Source organism: Microchirus variegatus (genome assembly GCF_963457635.1).
Source record: "Microchirus variegatus genome assembly, chromosome: 10".
NCBI lineage: Eukaryota > Metazoa > Chordata > Actinopteri > Pleuronectiformes > Soleidae > Microchirus > Microchirus variegatus.
In genome coordinates this window covers 9,503,719-9,520,102 of record NC_139811.1, presented here as the reverse complement: position 1 = coordinate 9,520,102, position 16,384 = coordinate 9,503,719, and the positions used below count along the sequence as shown (strand labels likewise).

Sequence of the window (16,384 nt, the reverse complement as noted above, 5' to 3'; positions counted from 1 at the left end):
TTTTAAAATAAACCTGTGCTCCTCTCCTCCCCTCTGTCAGGTTCCTCTGAGTGTGAGTGGTCAGACTCTGGCTCAGACTTGCGGCTGAGGAAGTTCCCCTCTCTGCTTCATGGAAAACGCTCTGCCCCAGAGCTGCCCCTGTTGCCCCCGGCGACCCGGCGCTCTGACCAGTGCAGCCCCACCAAGCGAGATGAGGCGCTGCCGGTCAAACGCAAGCCTCTGCCCAAAACTCGGCCCTCGCCTCGGTCGCCCCGGCGGTTTAGCTTTGACCTGGCCGGCAGCTCTGGGTTCGGAGGCTTCAGTGAGGACGAGGCCTGGAGCCGGAGACGCAGCGAGAGGATTTTCCTTCACGACGCCACGACCTCAGCAAATCAGTTGTCGGTGGCAGCACCTGCTTCTATTAGTCAGAGCTCCTCCAGCTCCACCCAACCACTCACCTCCAAACCCGCCCCCAGACCTAAACCCAGTCCCCCCAGCAAAGAGGGCAAAGACGTGGTGAAAGTAAGTCAATAATTAGTCTGGTTGTCATTCGTCAGCCGAGACGAGCGGGGAAAACAAAAAGACACAAGTCTTTCTTTCCCAGCTCCGTGTGCCCATCTTCACTGACTCTTCTGTTAATGTTTTACTCCTCAACTCTGGTTCCCGCTCTTCCTTTTGTCTCCCTTGACACATCTGCATGTGTGTGTCTGTGCACGTGCGTGTGTGTGAGTGTTTAAGTGTTTGTGTCAAAGTGCCAGCAGGGTTTCCCACTACTTCAGTCACTGCAGCTCTCCCCTGCTGTCTGTGTCATGTCGCTGACAAGAAAGGACAACTGCAGGCAGCCAGGCCACATCCCACCCCTGCGTGTGTGTGTGTACTTGTACCTATATCTCTATGAGGTCCACAAAACATACAAACCTATTTTGTGTGGGCCTCACAACTTTAAAGGGCTTTTCCGGGTTAAAGGCTGGTTTTAGGGTTAGGGTCAGAATTGGGTTAAGATTAGAGTTAGGGTCCTACGTTTCCTCACAGAGATATAAAAACAGCTTTGTGTGTCTTAGAGTCTGCAGGGATATACACTACCGCTAAGTTTGGGGTCACCTATAAAAAAAATTTGTTTTCCATTAAAAGTCACACTTGTATTCATCAAAAGAGTTGCAGAATGAATAGAGAACATAGTCAAGACTAGGGGTTGGGGAAAAAAATCGATTCACATAGGAATCACGATTCTAATCATCCACGACTCTGAATCGATTCATAAACTTCAAAAATTGATTTTTGAAAAAAAAAAGAAAAAAAACATTTCTAAGTTTCTATTTTGAAATGCCACACAAAACACTAGTTTGTGTTATTTGTTTATAGTTTATTTTTGTTACTTCTGGGAGAAAACGGCATCTAGCCTCAGTTATTTTTTTGTTATACCTTTGTCTTAAGTTTGCCTTTGTGTGATCACATTTATCACATTATCTTATACAAACTGTATTGTTTTGATGCCATAATTTGCCTTAACACACTATTCATTGTATCAATTTTTGAATCGAGAATCGTATGAATCGAATCGGTTGAATCGAGAATCAATTTTGAATCGAATCGGGACCCTAAGAATCAGAATCGAATCGTGAGCCACCCAAAGATTCACATCCCTAGTCAAGACATTGACAAGATTAGAAATAATGATTTTTATTGAAAATAATAATTTTACCCTTTCGTCAAAGAACCAGCAAAACTGTTTTCAGCTGTGCTAACATCATTGCACAAGGGTTTTCAGGGTTTTATAATCATCCAATAGCCTTCTAACGCCATTAGCAAACACAATGTACCATTAGAACACTGGAAATGGGCCTCTATACACCTATGTACATATTCCATTAAAAACCAGACGTTTGCAGCTAGAATAGTCGTTTACCACATTAACAATGTATAGAATGTATTTCTGATTCATTTAATGTTATATTCATTGAAAAAAAGGTGCTTTTCCTTCAAAAATAAGGACATTTCGAAGTGACCCCAAACCTTTGAACAGTAGTGTATACAGTATTTATCCAGCAGATCCTTAATGCTCATTCAAATGCATGTTTTGGCTCTTTTGAAAACCAGAAAAAGAAGCCCAAGGATTCTCCTCTGCCCGTGAGCCCGTCCGTTCTGTGCAGTCCAATCACCGACGTCCCAGCGCCGCTGAGTCTCAGCCCGGCACGCAAGAGCCAACCCAAAGCCAAGACCAAGGCCAAAGAGGTCAGTGGACTGATGGCTCAGCAGCAGCAAAGTCACTAAATTATCCTCGGAAGTAAACAAAACACACAGTATTTTAGATATTAAGACCTTAATGTTCACACATTGTGCTATCCCAGCTTGCTCATTAAAACATTAGTGTCAGGAAGTGAACTGACTCACTGTGTTGTAATCAACACTGTTCTCTTTATCTGTTAGATGCTAATAAACCTCTTTTAGCCAAAGTGTTCCATTGCTCTCCATCTGCCACCAGGCAGAAACGGAGCTTGTTTTGGAAACACTCTTGAAAGCTAATGTGAGCGCAGAGCTCTATGTGTGACGGTTTAAACGGCAGAGAAATGCATGCGCACACGAACACCAGTGTTGTAATAGATCAGCATCACTGGTGATAGAGTTGACTTCACAGACTAATTTTGCTTGTCGGTTGCAGATTAAAATACCTCTAGTTGTTGATTGTGTATCATAAAATGATGATTTGAGTGAAATTGCGTGCGGTTTTTTTTGCAGCCTTCCAGAGGAGCAGTGAGTCGACTGATGGAGAGCATGGCGGCAGACGAAGACTTCGAGCCCAACCAGGACAGCAGCTTCAGCGAGGACGAGCTCCTCCCAGCACACAGGCACAGTGTATCAGAGAGGGCGTCCACACCTGGTCAGCACACACACACACACACACACACACACACACACACACACACACACACACACATAAACACGCATAAACACACACTCTGAGTAATTGTATTCATGCTTATTGCATGTGTTTGTGTGCTCAGCTCCAGTGCAGTGTGTGTTGGATAAGGACTCTCTGGTGGATGGACTCAGAGTTTTGATTCCGATGGATGACCAGCTGCTGTACGCCGGACACGTGAACACCGTACACTCCCCTGACATGTGAGTACACATGGGCAGACATTTAACTTTATAATCGGAGCACACCGTGATTGATTCGTAACCTTTAATACATGGCAACACACACACACACACACACACACACACACACACACACACACACACACACTGTACATCTGTTTACACTATTAAAAGCTGCAAATCAATCAGCGTGCTCCAGTTTCTCTCTCTACAAAGTTTGCTGTCCTAAATTTGCAAAGCACCTGATACAGGTGCAGTTTTTTTGCAGATCCAAAACAAAACAGAACAGTGACCTGTTTCACAGATGCGTTCATTCTTTTTACGCCAAACTCGGAGATAAGGATTATAAATGGTTAGTTTGATCATTTTAGATGTTTTAAACATCTTAAGGTAATTCAATTTCTTGTTATCCTGCAAAATGTAAAGCTACATCCAGCCGTAGGTTAGCGAGAAGTGCTTATTTTAAAAGAGTGAATTAAAGCTGTGTTTGGAGAGGATTAATATTCCAGTAGGAAGTGGGTGTCAGCTGTGCTCCATGCCAGACAACATTTCAGCCTCGGCCAAGGTGCTGTAGTCATTATTTCTGAAGAGAGACGACACATTCTTCGCTGCCTGCTGCACATTAAAGCAGTCGCAGTCATGAGAAATCACTGCTGTGCAAACTCAACCATTTATATTTCGGAGAAAGCGGCGTTGATGCTGGGGGTGTACGACCGTCTTACGGTGTCATAAAAAGCGCTAGACCTGGAGTGTTTGACTCTTCCTCCCTGTAGATACAGCGTGGTGGTGGAGGGCGAGAGAGGAAACCGACCACACATCTACTGTTTGGAGCAGCTGCTGCAGGAAGCTGTGAGTAAACTGGAGCTTTTTCTCAGATACAAGAGGCCTGAGCCACTTTGTGCTGTGCAAGACCATCATGTGGAGAGGAAAAAATGTGCATGCGTGAGAGTCGTCGACGCTGTGCTGAGTTGACATTCACAGGCTCTTCGCTCTTTGCGCGCAGATCATCGATGTGAAGCCTCCGTCCGTGCGCTACCTCCCAGAGGGCACCCGCATCGCTGCCTACTGGAGCCAGCAGTACCGCTGCCTTTACCCCGGCACTGTCGTCAATGGTACAGCAACAGCATCTCCTACATGACATTTGCACAATCCACTAACATGAACAGTTTCTGACTGTAGCTGGCAGCACGCTTACACGTCAAATAGTCAGACTACAGCTGTTTTAGTCATTAAAACGTGTCAAAATTGTGTCTGCCCACAACAGGAAGTTCAGACATGGACGAGAACGATGATCTGATCACGGTGGAATTTGATGATGGCGACACAGGCCGCATCCCGCTGTCCCACATCAGACTGCTGCCGCCAGACTACAAGATACACTGTGAGTTCACACACATCGGCTGCTTGAATTTGCATGAATGCTATTTGCATATATCGATCGTTTAAGCCTTGGTGTTCTTTCAGAGGAGTCGTTAGTCCGGGGTCCAAGTGCTCAGACAAACAGACTTTAGTTAATTACATTAGAGAGCTGACCCACATTGGCATCATGATCAGAATCTAGGAATCTAAGCGAGGTAAATGGAAATGACACGTAGCAACTGACCTACAAAAAATACAAAGTGTGCAAGTCCAAAGCACCTTGTTGCCTTATGCACCTTTTTCCACATTCTTTTTGTAAGATTCTGCACATGCTTGTAAATATTTCTCTCCTTTTTGCAAGGAACATTCTTTCGAGTTGTTAAATCTTTATTAGGAAATGTGTGACGTCTGACAGAAGTAATGGTGTTGGCCAATAACACACCTGATGGATCACTCAGATGGTGACTTTTTTTATTATTAATAGGAAGATTCTTAAAATGTCCTAAAAGGTATTGAATTGATGAATCTAACAAAAACCAGGCCTTGATTAGTAGTAACATGTGTTATATCTGTATTTCAAAATTCATTAAATCACGTATCAATGCCTTCCAGTAGTAATATCATGCAGATTGGTGTAGCTGAACCAACAGAACAGTAATTTAGTTGATGGGACTAGAGGTGAACACCTTATGTAATTGGTCATCTTATTCCAACAAGTGTTTAATAAAATAGAAAAAAGTCTTACATTTACACTACACTGGGGTCACCTCAACAATTTTTTGGGTGTTTCCCATTAAAAGTCACACTATTCATCAAAAGAGTTGCAAAATGAATAGAAAATATAGTCAAGACATTGACAAGATTAGAAATAATGATTTTAATTCCCAACAATTTCTTCTTTTCATCAAAGAACCAGCAAAACTGTTTTCAGCTCTGCTAACATCATTGCACAAGGGTTTTCAAGGGTTTTCTAATCATCCAATAGTCTTCTAACGCGATTAGCAAACACAATGTACCATTAGAACACTGGAAATGGGCCTCTATACACCTATGTACATATTCCATTAAAAACCAGATGGTTGCAGCTAGAATAGTCGTTTACCACATTAACAATGTATAGAGTGTATTTCTGATTCATTTAATGTTATATTCATTGAAAAAAAGTGTTTTTCCTTCAAAAATAAGGAAGTTTCTAAGTGACCCCAAACCTTTGAACCGTAGCGTAACGGGCCTCGAGCTGTTGGAACTGTGTAATAAGCTTGAACCCTGATGTCTCAAATCATGTTGGTAAAGTTGCTGCTGGCTCTCTGCTTCCGTCCAGGCGCTGAGCCGTCGCCTGCGCTGCTCGTCACAAGCTGCTCCAGGAGGAGAGTTCGCAAATGCAGCAAAGAGGGCAAAGAAGCAGGAACCAAGCCAGAGGAGACGACTCCAAAGATTAAAGGGAAACCTGGTCGCAAGCCCAAACCCAAACCAGGTGAGGTGATCGAGCTGCTATCGATATTACACGGATAAATAGGTTTGTTCTCTTCACTCTTGCTTTGAGATTAGTGTCGTCATTTCTAACAGTCATTACTAAGTGTGAAATATCTGGTAGAGTGCTTCACAGAAATGACTGTGGTGTTGTTTCTGTTAGAATTATTAAAGAAGGGAGTGGTTATGTTTCCCACAGGAGGATAAAAATAACAGAGGGGGTGCTTAAAGGAAAACTAATCAAACCTACATTTAGTGCTGCCATCACTTTTGCTTTTATTTGCCTTTTTTTTTATTATTATTTGATAAACTCCATGGGACCAGTAAGGGACACATCCACCCAAATCTGTCATAAAAAGAGATGGATTTCACATTATTGTGTTTTGTCTCCTGTGTGCTTCACTAGGCAGTTAGACATTGACTTAATATCTTTCTATTCTTATTACATGTGTTCTTACTTTAACGTACAAAGCTTAACTGAGATGTCACATTGGTCTTTTGATGCGTCGTTGAAGCAGCGAAAAATAGTACAAAGACCCTCAAAAGAACGTTCATATTTTGAGTGCAGCTGTCATCTTGTGTGTCAGTTTAATAACTTTGCTCAAACAACAGCATCTTTGTTGCCCTGTAAAGCCCAGTCTTCCTCTGGCTGTAATACATGCTATGTTGCATGTCTGATTTGCTGACACTGGCCTTGTTTCAACTGGGTAAGCAGTTCTTAAACTCAGTGTTTTCATTCCGGAGTTGTTTTATTGCTGATTTGTCGACTGTCAGGCTGCAGACCACAAAAAATCATGAGTCCACACAATGAAAGTGTCAGCAATTCCAGTATAAACCATTTATAGTTTAGGCCAAAAACAGTAGTTATTTCATATTTTCTTGTTTTTCTCTCCGTAGAGTCCAACATGAACCCAGATGCCAGAGAGAAAACCGATCCTCCACCTTCCTCCACCCAGCCTACGGAGAGACCCTTGGCTCCAGCTAAACCTGTCCAGGACAGGACCTCCTCTGTCCAGAAGGCAAGTCAAGAAAAACCCCGTCCTCCTTCCCGGCCGACAATGAGCACTCAGACAAAACCAGGTCGCAAAAGCTCCACCACTTCCCCAACAAGGAGTCCTACTCTTCCTAATGCAGCGCCCAGGAAGAGCAGTTCAGCCCAGTCTTCTCCTTCTAAACCAGCCCGAACTCTCCCTTCATCCCTTTACCCTTCCACCTACGGAAAAGTCCTGACTGTGGACCTGTACAGCGAGCCCAACCTCAGCTCCTACAACAACCAGCGTAGAGAGAGGGAGAACACCAGCAGTGTCAGCCCCACCACCAACAGACCCATGTCCAGACCCATGTCGACATCTACTACGACCAAGCCCAATGCTTCATCCACACCCAGGCCCTCCTCTGCCACCACACCCAAAACCAAACCCTCCTCAGACCATCACAATGGCTCCAGAATCAACCTCAGCCCTGGACTCATTCCAAGCCCCATCTCTAGGCTACCATCAAACAAAACTGGCTCTTCTCTGACTGCTAGACCTTCATCATCCTCTTTGTCATCTTCATCTGCTCCCAGACCCAAACTAAAGATGCCATCTGACCAGATCAGACCCAGCCCCATCTCCAGGCCCAAACACAGCTCAGGGCAAAGTGACGGGGCCTCTGCACTGAGGCGGAAGTCCCTGTCTGTGGAGCCTCTTGTGAAGCTGGACCACGAAGGCGTCACCTCTCCCAAGACAAAGAAGACCAAGGCTCTGATGTTGTTAGAGGGTCGGGGAGTCCGGCGAGATCACGTCCCCATCGCCACAGCTTCAGCCAATCCTAAACTGCTGAAAGAGAAGCTGAGAGCTCCAGATAGAGACGCTAGTCTGCCAGAAAAAGACTCCACCTACAAAGCGCCAATGTTGTCCAAGGAGAAGGCAGAAAGCCGAGCAAGTGTTGGAAGAGGACAGGAGATGGATGGCAGAGAGGAGAAAGTGAAAAAAGAAGAAAGACACGAGGTGGAGAAAAGAAAGGAAAGGAAGCTGAAGGAGGAGTCTCAGAGTAGCAGCAGCTCAGAATCAGAGGAAGAAGGCGAGAAAGGGAATATGAAGAAAAAGAAGAAATGCACCTCGTGCTGCTCGTCCTCATCCTGTTCTGGCTCCTCGTCGTCTTCCTCTTCGTCATCTTCGTCGTCGTCCTCTTCCTCCACTGACGATTCCTCCTGCAGCTCCGATGAAGAGAGGACCCCCACACCTGCACCGGTCTCCCCGCCGCCTCCAGCACAAGACAAGCCCAAAGAAGAGACTAAAGGGGAAGAGGAGGTGAAAGAGGAGATGGAGATAAAAGTGGAGGAGGAAGAAGAGGAGGAGGTTGAGGAGGAGCAGGAGGAAGAGGAGGAGGAGGAGGAGGAACTGTCACCTTCCTCACAATCTCCTTCCCCGTCAACCTCCCCGACTCCCGCTGCTTCTGCTGCCACGAAACCCACCAAACCGGCCACTGGGAAGGGCTCCGGTCAACGAGGTCGACCCCCGAAACCCAAGCCACCTGGAGGAGAAGGAAAAGTGGGGAGACCGAAGCGGAGAGAGGGGGTCCACCTCCCCACAACCAAGGAACTGGCTAAACGTCAGAGGCTGCCCAGTGTGGAGAACAGGCCCAAAATCTCTGCTTTTCTTCCAGCCAGACAGCTCTGGAAGTGGTTTGGGAAACCAACACAGGTGAGGAGAGAAATTACACCTCAACCTTTTTTTGTTTTCTTTCATTTAGGGGAAATATTATGCTAAATCAACTTTTTAATCATTTAAATCCTTATATTTCGGACTCTGGTGGAACTATGAATAGGCAAAGTGTGAAAAAAAGATGACTCAGTCATGTTTTTGTGGTCCTCCTCAGTCTAATTACAGGAGATAAAACATGTGATGTTAACTTCAGACATTCCTGTAATTGTCTCGTGGAGCTCCGCTTTGTCCCTAAAAAACGCGAGAGTGCAGGTGAGGGCAATAGTATCCGGAAGAGCGGAAGTCCACAAAGTGTTCTATTCTTGGCTGCACAGTGCAGCACAGAGTTCTACACAAACTTCCAGCCTCAGAGGATTTACATTTTATATATGACGGCAATGTGCCGGCTAGAGTGGACAAATGATGGCCTTTCCAAACGCTAACTGCTGTTAGCTGCCGGAGCCTCAGTGACGCTGATGTAGTTTCCTGTGTCTCATTTGCATTTAAAGAGACAGGCACTCAAAAGTGAGCGTTCTGGGATGTTTTGGCAGGATGATTGAACTGCTGTGGTGCTTCATCCTTATGGTATTTTGACCAAAGCATGTCACAGACATGTTCATTAGGACACCAGGGAACATGGTTAACTTGTAGAAATAGGGTATAATATGTCTACTTTAAAGAAAAGCTCTGCATTTGCCCACATACCACATAGCTTTGACTCCGTCTGTCCTCCTGCAGAGACGGGGCATGAAGGGCAAGGCCAAGAAGCTCTTCTACAAAGCCATCGTCCGAGGCCGGGAGATGATCCGCATCGGCGACTGTGCCGTGTTCCTCTCTGCCGGCCGACCGAACCTGCCCTTTATTGGACGTATCCAGAGCATGTGGGAGTCCTGGGGCAGCAACATGGTGGTCAGAGTCAACTGGTTCTACCATCCAGAGGAGACCAACCCTGGCAAGAAACTCACCGACAAGAAGGTTAGCACCACCTCCAACATTCATGTGCATCTATTACAGTGGATCACGATTCACGAGCAAAGTGAACTCTTCCTTGTTCTGTTTTCCAGCTGGAATATGTTTTATGTGTTTGATTTAGTTTGAACGCTCTAACTTTAGTTTTCTCTCCAGAACTGGGATCAAATCTGTGGCCAGTCTTTACCAGCAGCTCTGCACTCCTCTATTCAGAGGAAAGACTTCATGGAGGTGAGAGAGGGAAATGTATTATTTAACCTCATATACACTCCATGGGTCATTGTCAAACATATAACTGTGAGTCCCTAGCAAATGGATATTTAAGTTAAAACGTAATGCTTTTTAGAGCTGAAACAACTAAATGAATCGTCAACTATTTTGATAATCGATGAATCTGTTTGAAGCTTTTTTCATGATTAAAACAAGATTTCTGATTGTTTTAGCTGCTTAAATGTGAATATTTTCTTTGTCTCTTTAGTCCATATGAACAAAGAAATCATTAAAGTGAATCATTTTGGTTTGTGGACAAAACGAGACATTTGAGAACATTAACGTAATTTCTAAGTTTGACAAACACTGATCGTTATAGTCCACACAATTCGATTAAACGAGGAAATAATCGACCGATTAATCAATTACAAAATTAATTGTAAGTTGCATGTGTGCTGATTATGTCACTTCCGGGTATTGGCCAATCACAAGACAGTTGGGAAGGCTCTACGCTGACTGGCCAATCACAACACAGTCTGTCTTCTGGGTGTGAGATTCAGTCTGAAATATCGCGGTTGAGGACAGCGTCAGTAAGGAGAGATTTCTATCGGCTCGTTTACAGCAACTAGGAGGTTTTTGACTATAAAAACAAGTTAATGTATGCAAGTAGACCTCCATAACTCAAAAATATGTGCAACAGGACCACTCGATGTGAGCTTTAATGCTCCAATATGGAAACTGTTATCATTTCTGACCAGTCTGAGGTCTTTAAGACCATGAGGTGTATGATGTCGCTTAATCTCCCCCACTCTCTCTCACTCACACACACACAGTGAGAGAGACGAGGAAAAAGTTGTGGCTTCTTAAAGTAAATAGTTTCAACGCATGATAGAATAAACATGTGTGTGTGTGTGTGTGTTGCAGCGCGCCCTGTACCAGTCGTCTCACAGCGACGAGAACGACGTGCAGACGGTCAGCCACAAGTGCCTGGTGGTGAGCGTGGACGAGTACGAGCAGATGACGCACACGCGCCGCTACGCCGACAGCGAGGACCTCTACTACCTGGCCGGCACGTACGAGCCCACCACCGGCATGATCTTCAACACGGACGGGGTCCCGGTGATCTGCTGATGAGACGACGAGGACACCATCGACGAGTCGCCTGGAGCCAGGCTCACTAAACCCCTGGGACCTCAAACAGAGTCAAATCCGAACCTGGGGGTCTCATCACTGATATTCAGCCGCGACTCCCGATCTCAACCACTCCAGTTCCACAGTACACTGCAGACAGACTGTCCTGACAGCAGCTACTACTACGACAACAGGAGACACTACAGACAGTATTAAAAGGCTCCTGAAATATTTGCACACACACACACACACACACACACACACACAGACTCTTTACTATTTACACGCTCAAGTTTCCTTTTACATGTAAATAAATCCTGCATAAACACACACACACACACACGTGCACACAGACGCATGTAAATAATCATGTAACACACACACAGTTATATAGAGGATAATATGAGTGTTTTATTTTCTTGTAATAGATTTATGTCAGAGTACTTTTTTCTAAAAGAGATAAAACAGTCGAGAAGCTTTAATGAACTGTGAAAGATACAGAAGAGAGGCCCGCGTATGTCCGTCTGTCTCCATCCCCACACACACACAGAGACAGACGGACACACACATGCCCCGGCGGTGTGATGTCGTGATACTGATGTTGCCGTGGTGATGTTACAGTCATGTTACAGTCATATAAATGTATCTACAGAACAGTCGGAGCGACAGACAGATGCAAAAAGAGGAAGAGATGCACAGAAAGAGAGAGAGAGAGGTATAGACTCCCTCCATTACTATATATATATATATATATATATATGAAAGAAAACAGAGCACTTAAAAAAACACTTAAAGTCTGTCTTTTTAAAAATAATTTAACCCCTTCGCTTCCCCTTGACAATCCTTTGTCGCGCAGACAAAACTTCTAACTCCCTGAGAGACTCAGGCTGAAGAGAGAGAGGAAGGAATCATCATGTGTTTTAAAGGCCACTTCCTGTTTTCATGCTTCCTTATCCTTAAAGGGAAAAATTCACCCCCCGAAAAAAAAAAACACTATGAAATCAAAACAGAGCTGCTGGTGATGTATTTTTGTTGTTTTTGCCCATTTTGCACTGAGGTCGAACAACAACGAAAAGGACGAGCAGATCCTGTTTTGTTTTGTTTAGAGCAACAAAAACACAACTGGACAAGACAAACTGTGTAGGAGACAGTGTAGGAGTCCCCACTGGGAGGGTTTTTCCCCTTTTTTCTTAAGGTATGTCGGTGTGTTTTCACGGTCATAAACACTGCAGCCCTTCTACCACGCGTCAAGGTCATGGCACTGATGTACAGTGCGAAGCTGCCAGCGCTGATTAGATTAACAAAATAACATTTTTAATTATTATTAAACACTCATCCTTCACAGTTGGTGCAGTTTGGCTGCAGTGTTTGTCACCTCTAAACGTCCTGCGTTGGATGTATTTTATATTTCCTTTTGCTTCTGCTGTGTTTTTTTTTTTTATGGATGTCCATCTCACCCTCCGACGATCACATAACCCCCACCTCGACCCCCGCCAAGCAATCATATTTGACATGAGTGCACTTTGAATGAGCTCCGCTGCTGCAGAGGAGAGTCTTATATATGTCTTCCTAGAGTATTTGCCCCAGTCCACTGGCTCTCCTCTGTGTGCAGGTGATACCCCCCACACACACACACACACAACCACGCAGTGTTCTTATATGGGTTCCCGTAGCTGCTTCCGCTGAATTCTTTTGACGTGCCTCGTTTAAGCGTTGTTCGGGTGAGACTGTTGAATGTTGTGCTCAGGGTTGTGGCCCCTGGGCCAGACCTCTCTTAGGCCCCGCCCCCTGTTCTCCTCTTGGACTGGTATTTTTTTGTCCAGTCTGTTGATGCCGATAAACACACTTCCTCCACTCTTTGTGATTCACGACGAACCCTCCGTTTCCCGAGTAGTTTGTGTATCAGTATATATACAGTGTGTATATCTGGTCGTCATGTTGATTTTCTTGTATGCGTACACGTACCACGTTGCCCTCGCTCTGCTCTCGCCGCAGAGATTAACGATCGTCTTGTTGATATTCAATAGGTTTTTGATATTTTCTATTTTCTCTAGGAATCGTTTGCTTTTGTCTGGATTTGTACCGTTTTTTTTTTTTGTTTTTTTTTCACGATTTATCCGCACCCGAGACGTTTTCCCAATTGCCGACGACAAAATGAGCTCACGGCAGCATTTCACTACACGTTTGTACGAAATCCGGTGAATTCGGTCATATTTTTGCTGCTATACTCCGTTTGTACTGAAGGCGGTTTTAATCGGTACATGTCTTTTTTGGCTGTTTTCTGAGATTATGCGAACGCTTGATTGATGCCCAAGGAAATAATAATCTGCTAAAACTCTAGCTGCTGCTCTTATTTTCCGATTCCTTTGGCTCTGTGCCGCCGTTAGAGAGAATCTTTGCTTACCCCAGGAGCTGCTCAAGCACTTTTTTCTGTGTGTGTGTGTTTTATCCTTTTATCCCCCCCCCCACCAAACACACACACACCTGTGTAACCCTTTTAAGGTGTGTTTTATTGCCTTCCAATCTCTTTTAGCCCCATCTCCATGCAAAGCTCAGCCTTCAAACAGGGTCCAACACAAACACAACACCTTTTGACCTACTTTGCCTACATTGTTTTTGTCCTATGTTTTAAGAGCCTGACTTCCTACATGTTCTTTCTCTCATATTTTAGTTTTTTTTTTTTTTTTTTTTTTTTGCCCTTTCCTCATCTAATATCTGTCTATTTGTTTGTGTTTGCTTCCCCTCTCTGAACAATCATCCACGCCTATCAAGCAAAACTGCTGACAGGCCTTGGGAGCTAGCTGCTAGAGAGAGAGAGAGAAAGAAAGAGAGAAAATGGGTGTGAGCGAAAGAAAAAGAGAGGAGTAAATGAGTAAGAGAGAGAGAGAGAGAGAGAGAGAGAGAGAGAGAGAGAGAGAGGTGGACTGGAGGCTGGTTCTTCGTCTGCTGTTCCTTCAGTATCGTTATCGTCCTGTTACAGAAAAGAGAAGAGAAAAAAAGATTATTTTGAAAATAAATAGAAAAAAAATCATCTAAGTTTTGTAAATGTTCCTTCACGGTCGAAGGGGGGGGAGAAAAAAAGCTATCAGATCAGAATATACTTTGTAAACGTGGAATCTTGTAAAAATGCAAAAAAAAAAAAAAAGAAAAGAAGACGAGAGAACACATTTTAGAGATAAATCTGAAACCAGATCTATTCTGTTGGTCTATACTGTATGTGTAAGGATTTTTTTTTTTTTTTTTTACAGACGGCAACCACATATATATATATATATATAAATATATATATATCAGTGTTTATTTTAAATTGTTTTAGTAACTCGGTATTTTATAGTTAATCAATAAACAGATGGAACTGTACACTGGCTGCTGTTGTCGTGTGAGTCTGTGCGTGTGAAAAGCAAACCTTGTCTCGTCTTTGAGCGATCGCTTCTCATGACGTTTGTCTTCCTTTCAAACCGAGAAACGACAAATAAATCAACTCACTTATTATACCCGGGTTATTCAAATGGTGGCTCCTGTGGGCCAAATTTACAAGTTCACAAACTTCAATAACGTGTGTGTCCACCATTAGCCTCACGCAGAGCGGTGCACCGGCGACGCCTGGACATCACCGGGTTGTCGATCGTGGAATGATGCACATTCAGTCGTGTTGCCACAGCTGTAACGCTCAACCCAGCACTCAGCATGAGCCAATGTCACGCTCCCTCATGATTTGTGACATCTGTGGCATATTGGCTAGTGACAAAAGTCCACATTTTGGTGTGCCCTTATAATGACCATAAGGAGTGTCTGTGTACTGTGGTCACGCATATTGACCACCACTCTGCCATGCTCCATGACTCTGGTGAGTTGAAATACTCAATCTGAGATTGTAGTCAATAGGAGTGGCCAAGTGACACTGGACTACTGGGTTTGAGCAAAACAAATCATCCCATAAACAAATCAAGCATCTGAGTTCCACATCTTTTATGTTCCGTTTTGTAACAAAACTGGCAACCCGTGGTTGCTCGGCAGCTGAGACTCTACTGACTGCAATGATTGGTAGACGGCGGTAGGTGGCGCCACATGCCAAAACATTATTTTAAAACATTAACATGATTTGCAGTCTGCAAAATATTTTTTTTTAATGCAAATATTTTGTCTGTACTGTTGTTGTTGTTGGTGAGTTCAGTTTGTTATATGAACATTATTCCTGAGTCTCTGTGACATATTAGGAGGATTTTATGGCCAGTTGCTTTAGATTTATTACATAATGCACCTTTAAGATATGACCCATCCACGTTCAACACATAGATTTTATGCACAGTATGTTGTGAATAATCTGCACAGTGTCCAGTTTGCCTAATCCCCATATCTGCATGTTTTTGGACTGTAGACTACGAGGAAACCAGTGAAACTCAGAGGAAACCCACGCACACACACTGGTTTTGACCGGGTCATGAACCTGGAGGTTCTGGCTGCAAAGACGTGGAAGAGCTCTCACCAGGTAAATCACTTTGTTTTCCAACAATTATTTAGCAAAAACAGAAAATAAACATCTACCTCCTAAATCTCTCTCAAACTTAGAGTACAAAGAGCTCACAGTAAATATTCAGCTTCTCTCACTTCTGCTTTAATCAGCACGGCCTGCCCCTTTAATCAACAGTGGACTGCATCATGCCTCCATTTTAGCAGCCCAGTAATGAAGCTGACGATTGGAATAAAATGGAGGAAAGTTCAGCTTCCTCTGCCGAGCTGCAGAGCTGACCACGGGAGACACATTTTTCCACCGCTGACCGTTCATCACTCTGCCCTCAAAAATTGTGCGTGTGTGTGAGTGTGTGAGTGTGTGTGAGTGTGTGAGTGTGTGTTTCCTCTGAATTCCTGCATGTCCACGTGTAATTAAATCATTGCTGACATGAACTGAGTGAGTTTTCCTGTTTCAGTCACAGGTTCGACCACTTCTCTGTTTTCCCCCTCAGGAGGACCGACATCAGCGGAACGTCACAAGCTGCACACACACACACACACACACACACACACATTCAGTACAACACTAAAGGTATCCACACACACACACATTCAGTACAACACTAAAGGTATCCACACACACACACGCACACACACACACACACGCACACGCACACACACACACACACACACACACACACACACACACACACACACACACACACACTCACACACTCCTCTCTCTCCCTCCATCCTACATCAGCAGTGCTTACACATCCTCTGGTGGGTGTGTCAGCATGCACGGCCCTGATTGGCTGACACCGCACAAACAGAGACGCTCTATTGGCTGAGTTTGTGAGCAATGAGAGCCAAGTGTGTGTGTGTGTGTGTGTGTGTGTGTGTGTGTGTGTGTGTGTGTGTGTGTGTGTGTGTGTGTGTGTGTGTGTGTGTGTGTGGATACCTTTAGTGTTGTACTGAATGTGTGTGTGTGTGTGTGTACATCAGAGTGTGCACTCATTACTGTTGAT

The 16,384-nt window shown here is 44.3% G+C and overlaps 1 protein-coding gene across 1 annotated transcript in view; it reads left to right on the top strand.

The window, feature by feature from the left end:
• The window catches only part of tnrc18 (trinucleotide repeat containing 18), a 49,267-nt gene extending 34,996 nt beyond the window's left edge, over window positions 1-14,271 (top strand). The window contains exons 19-30 of the mRNA XM_083896992.1: window positions 41-501; window positions 2,077-2,211; window positions 2,716-2,857; window positions 2,982-3,099; window positions 3,852-3,927; window positions 4,082-4,190; window positions 4,343-4,459; window positions 5,759-5,911; window positions 6,805-8,594; window positions 9,333-9,569; window positions 9,720-9,794; window positions 10,698-14,271. Coding sequence (XP_083753118.1) covers window positions 41-501; window positions 2,077-2,211; window positions 2,716-2,857; window positions 2,982-3,099; window positions 3,852-3,927; window positions 4,082-4,190; window positions 4,343-4,459; window positions 5,759-5,911; window positions 6,805-8,594; window positions 9,333-9,569; window positions 9,720-9,794; window positions 10,698-10,904 — 3,620 coding nt within the window. The 3' untranslated portion in view covers window positions 10,905-14,271. The remainder of the gene's footprint in view (window positions 1-40; window positions 502-2,076; window positions 2,212-2,715; window positions 2,858-2,981; window positions 3,100-3,851; window positions 3,928-4,081; window positions 4,191-4,342; window positions 4,460-5,758; window positions 5,912-6,804; window positions 8,595-9,332; window positions 9,570-9,719; window positions 9,795-10,697) is intronic.
• The last annotated feature ends 2,113 nt before the right edge of the window (window positions 14,272-16,384 follow it).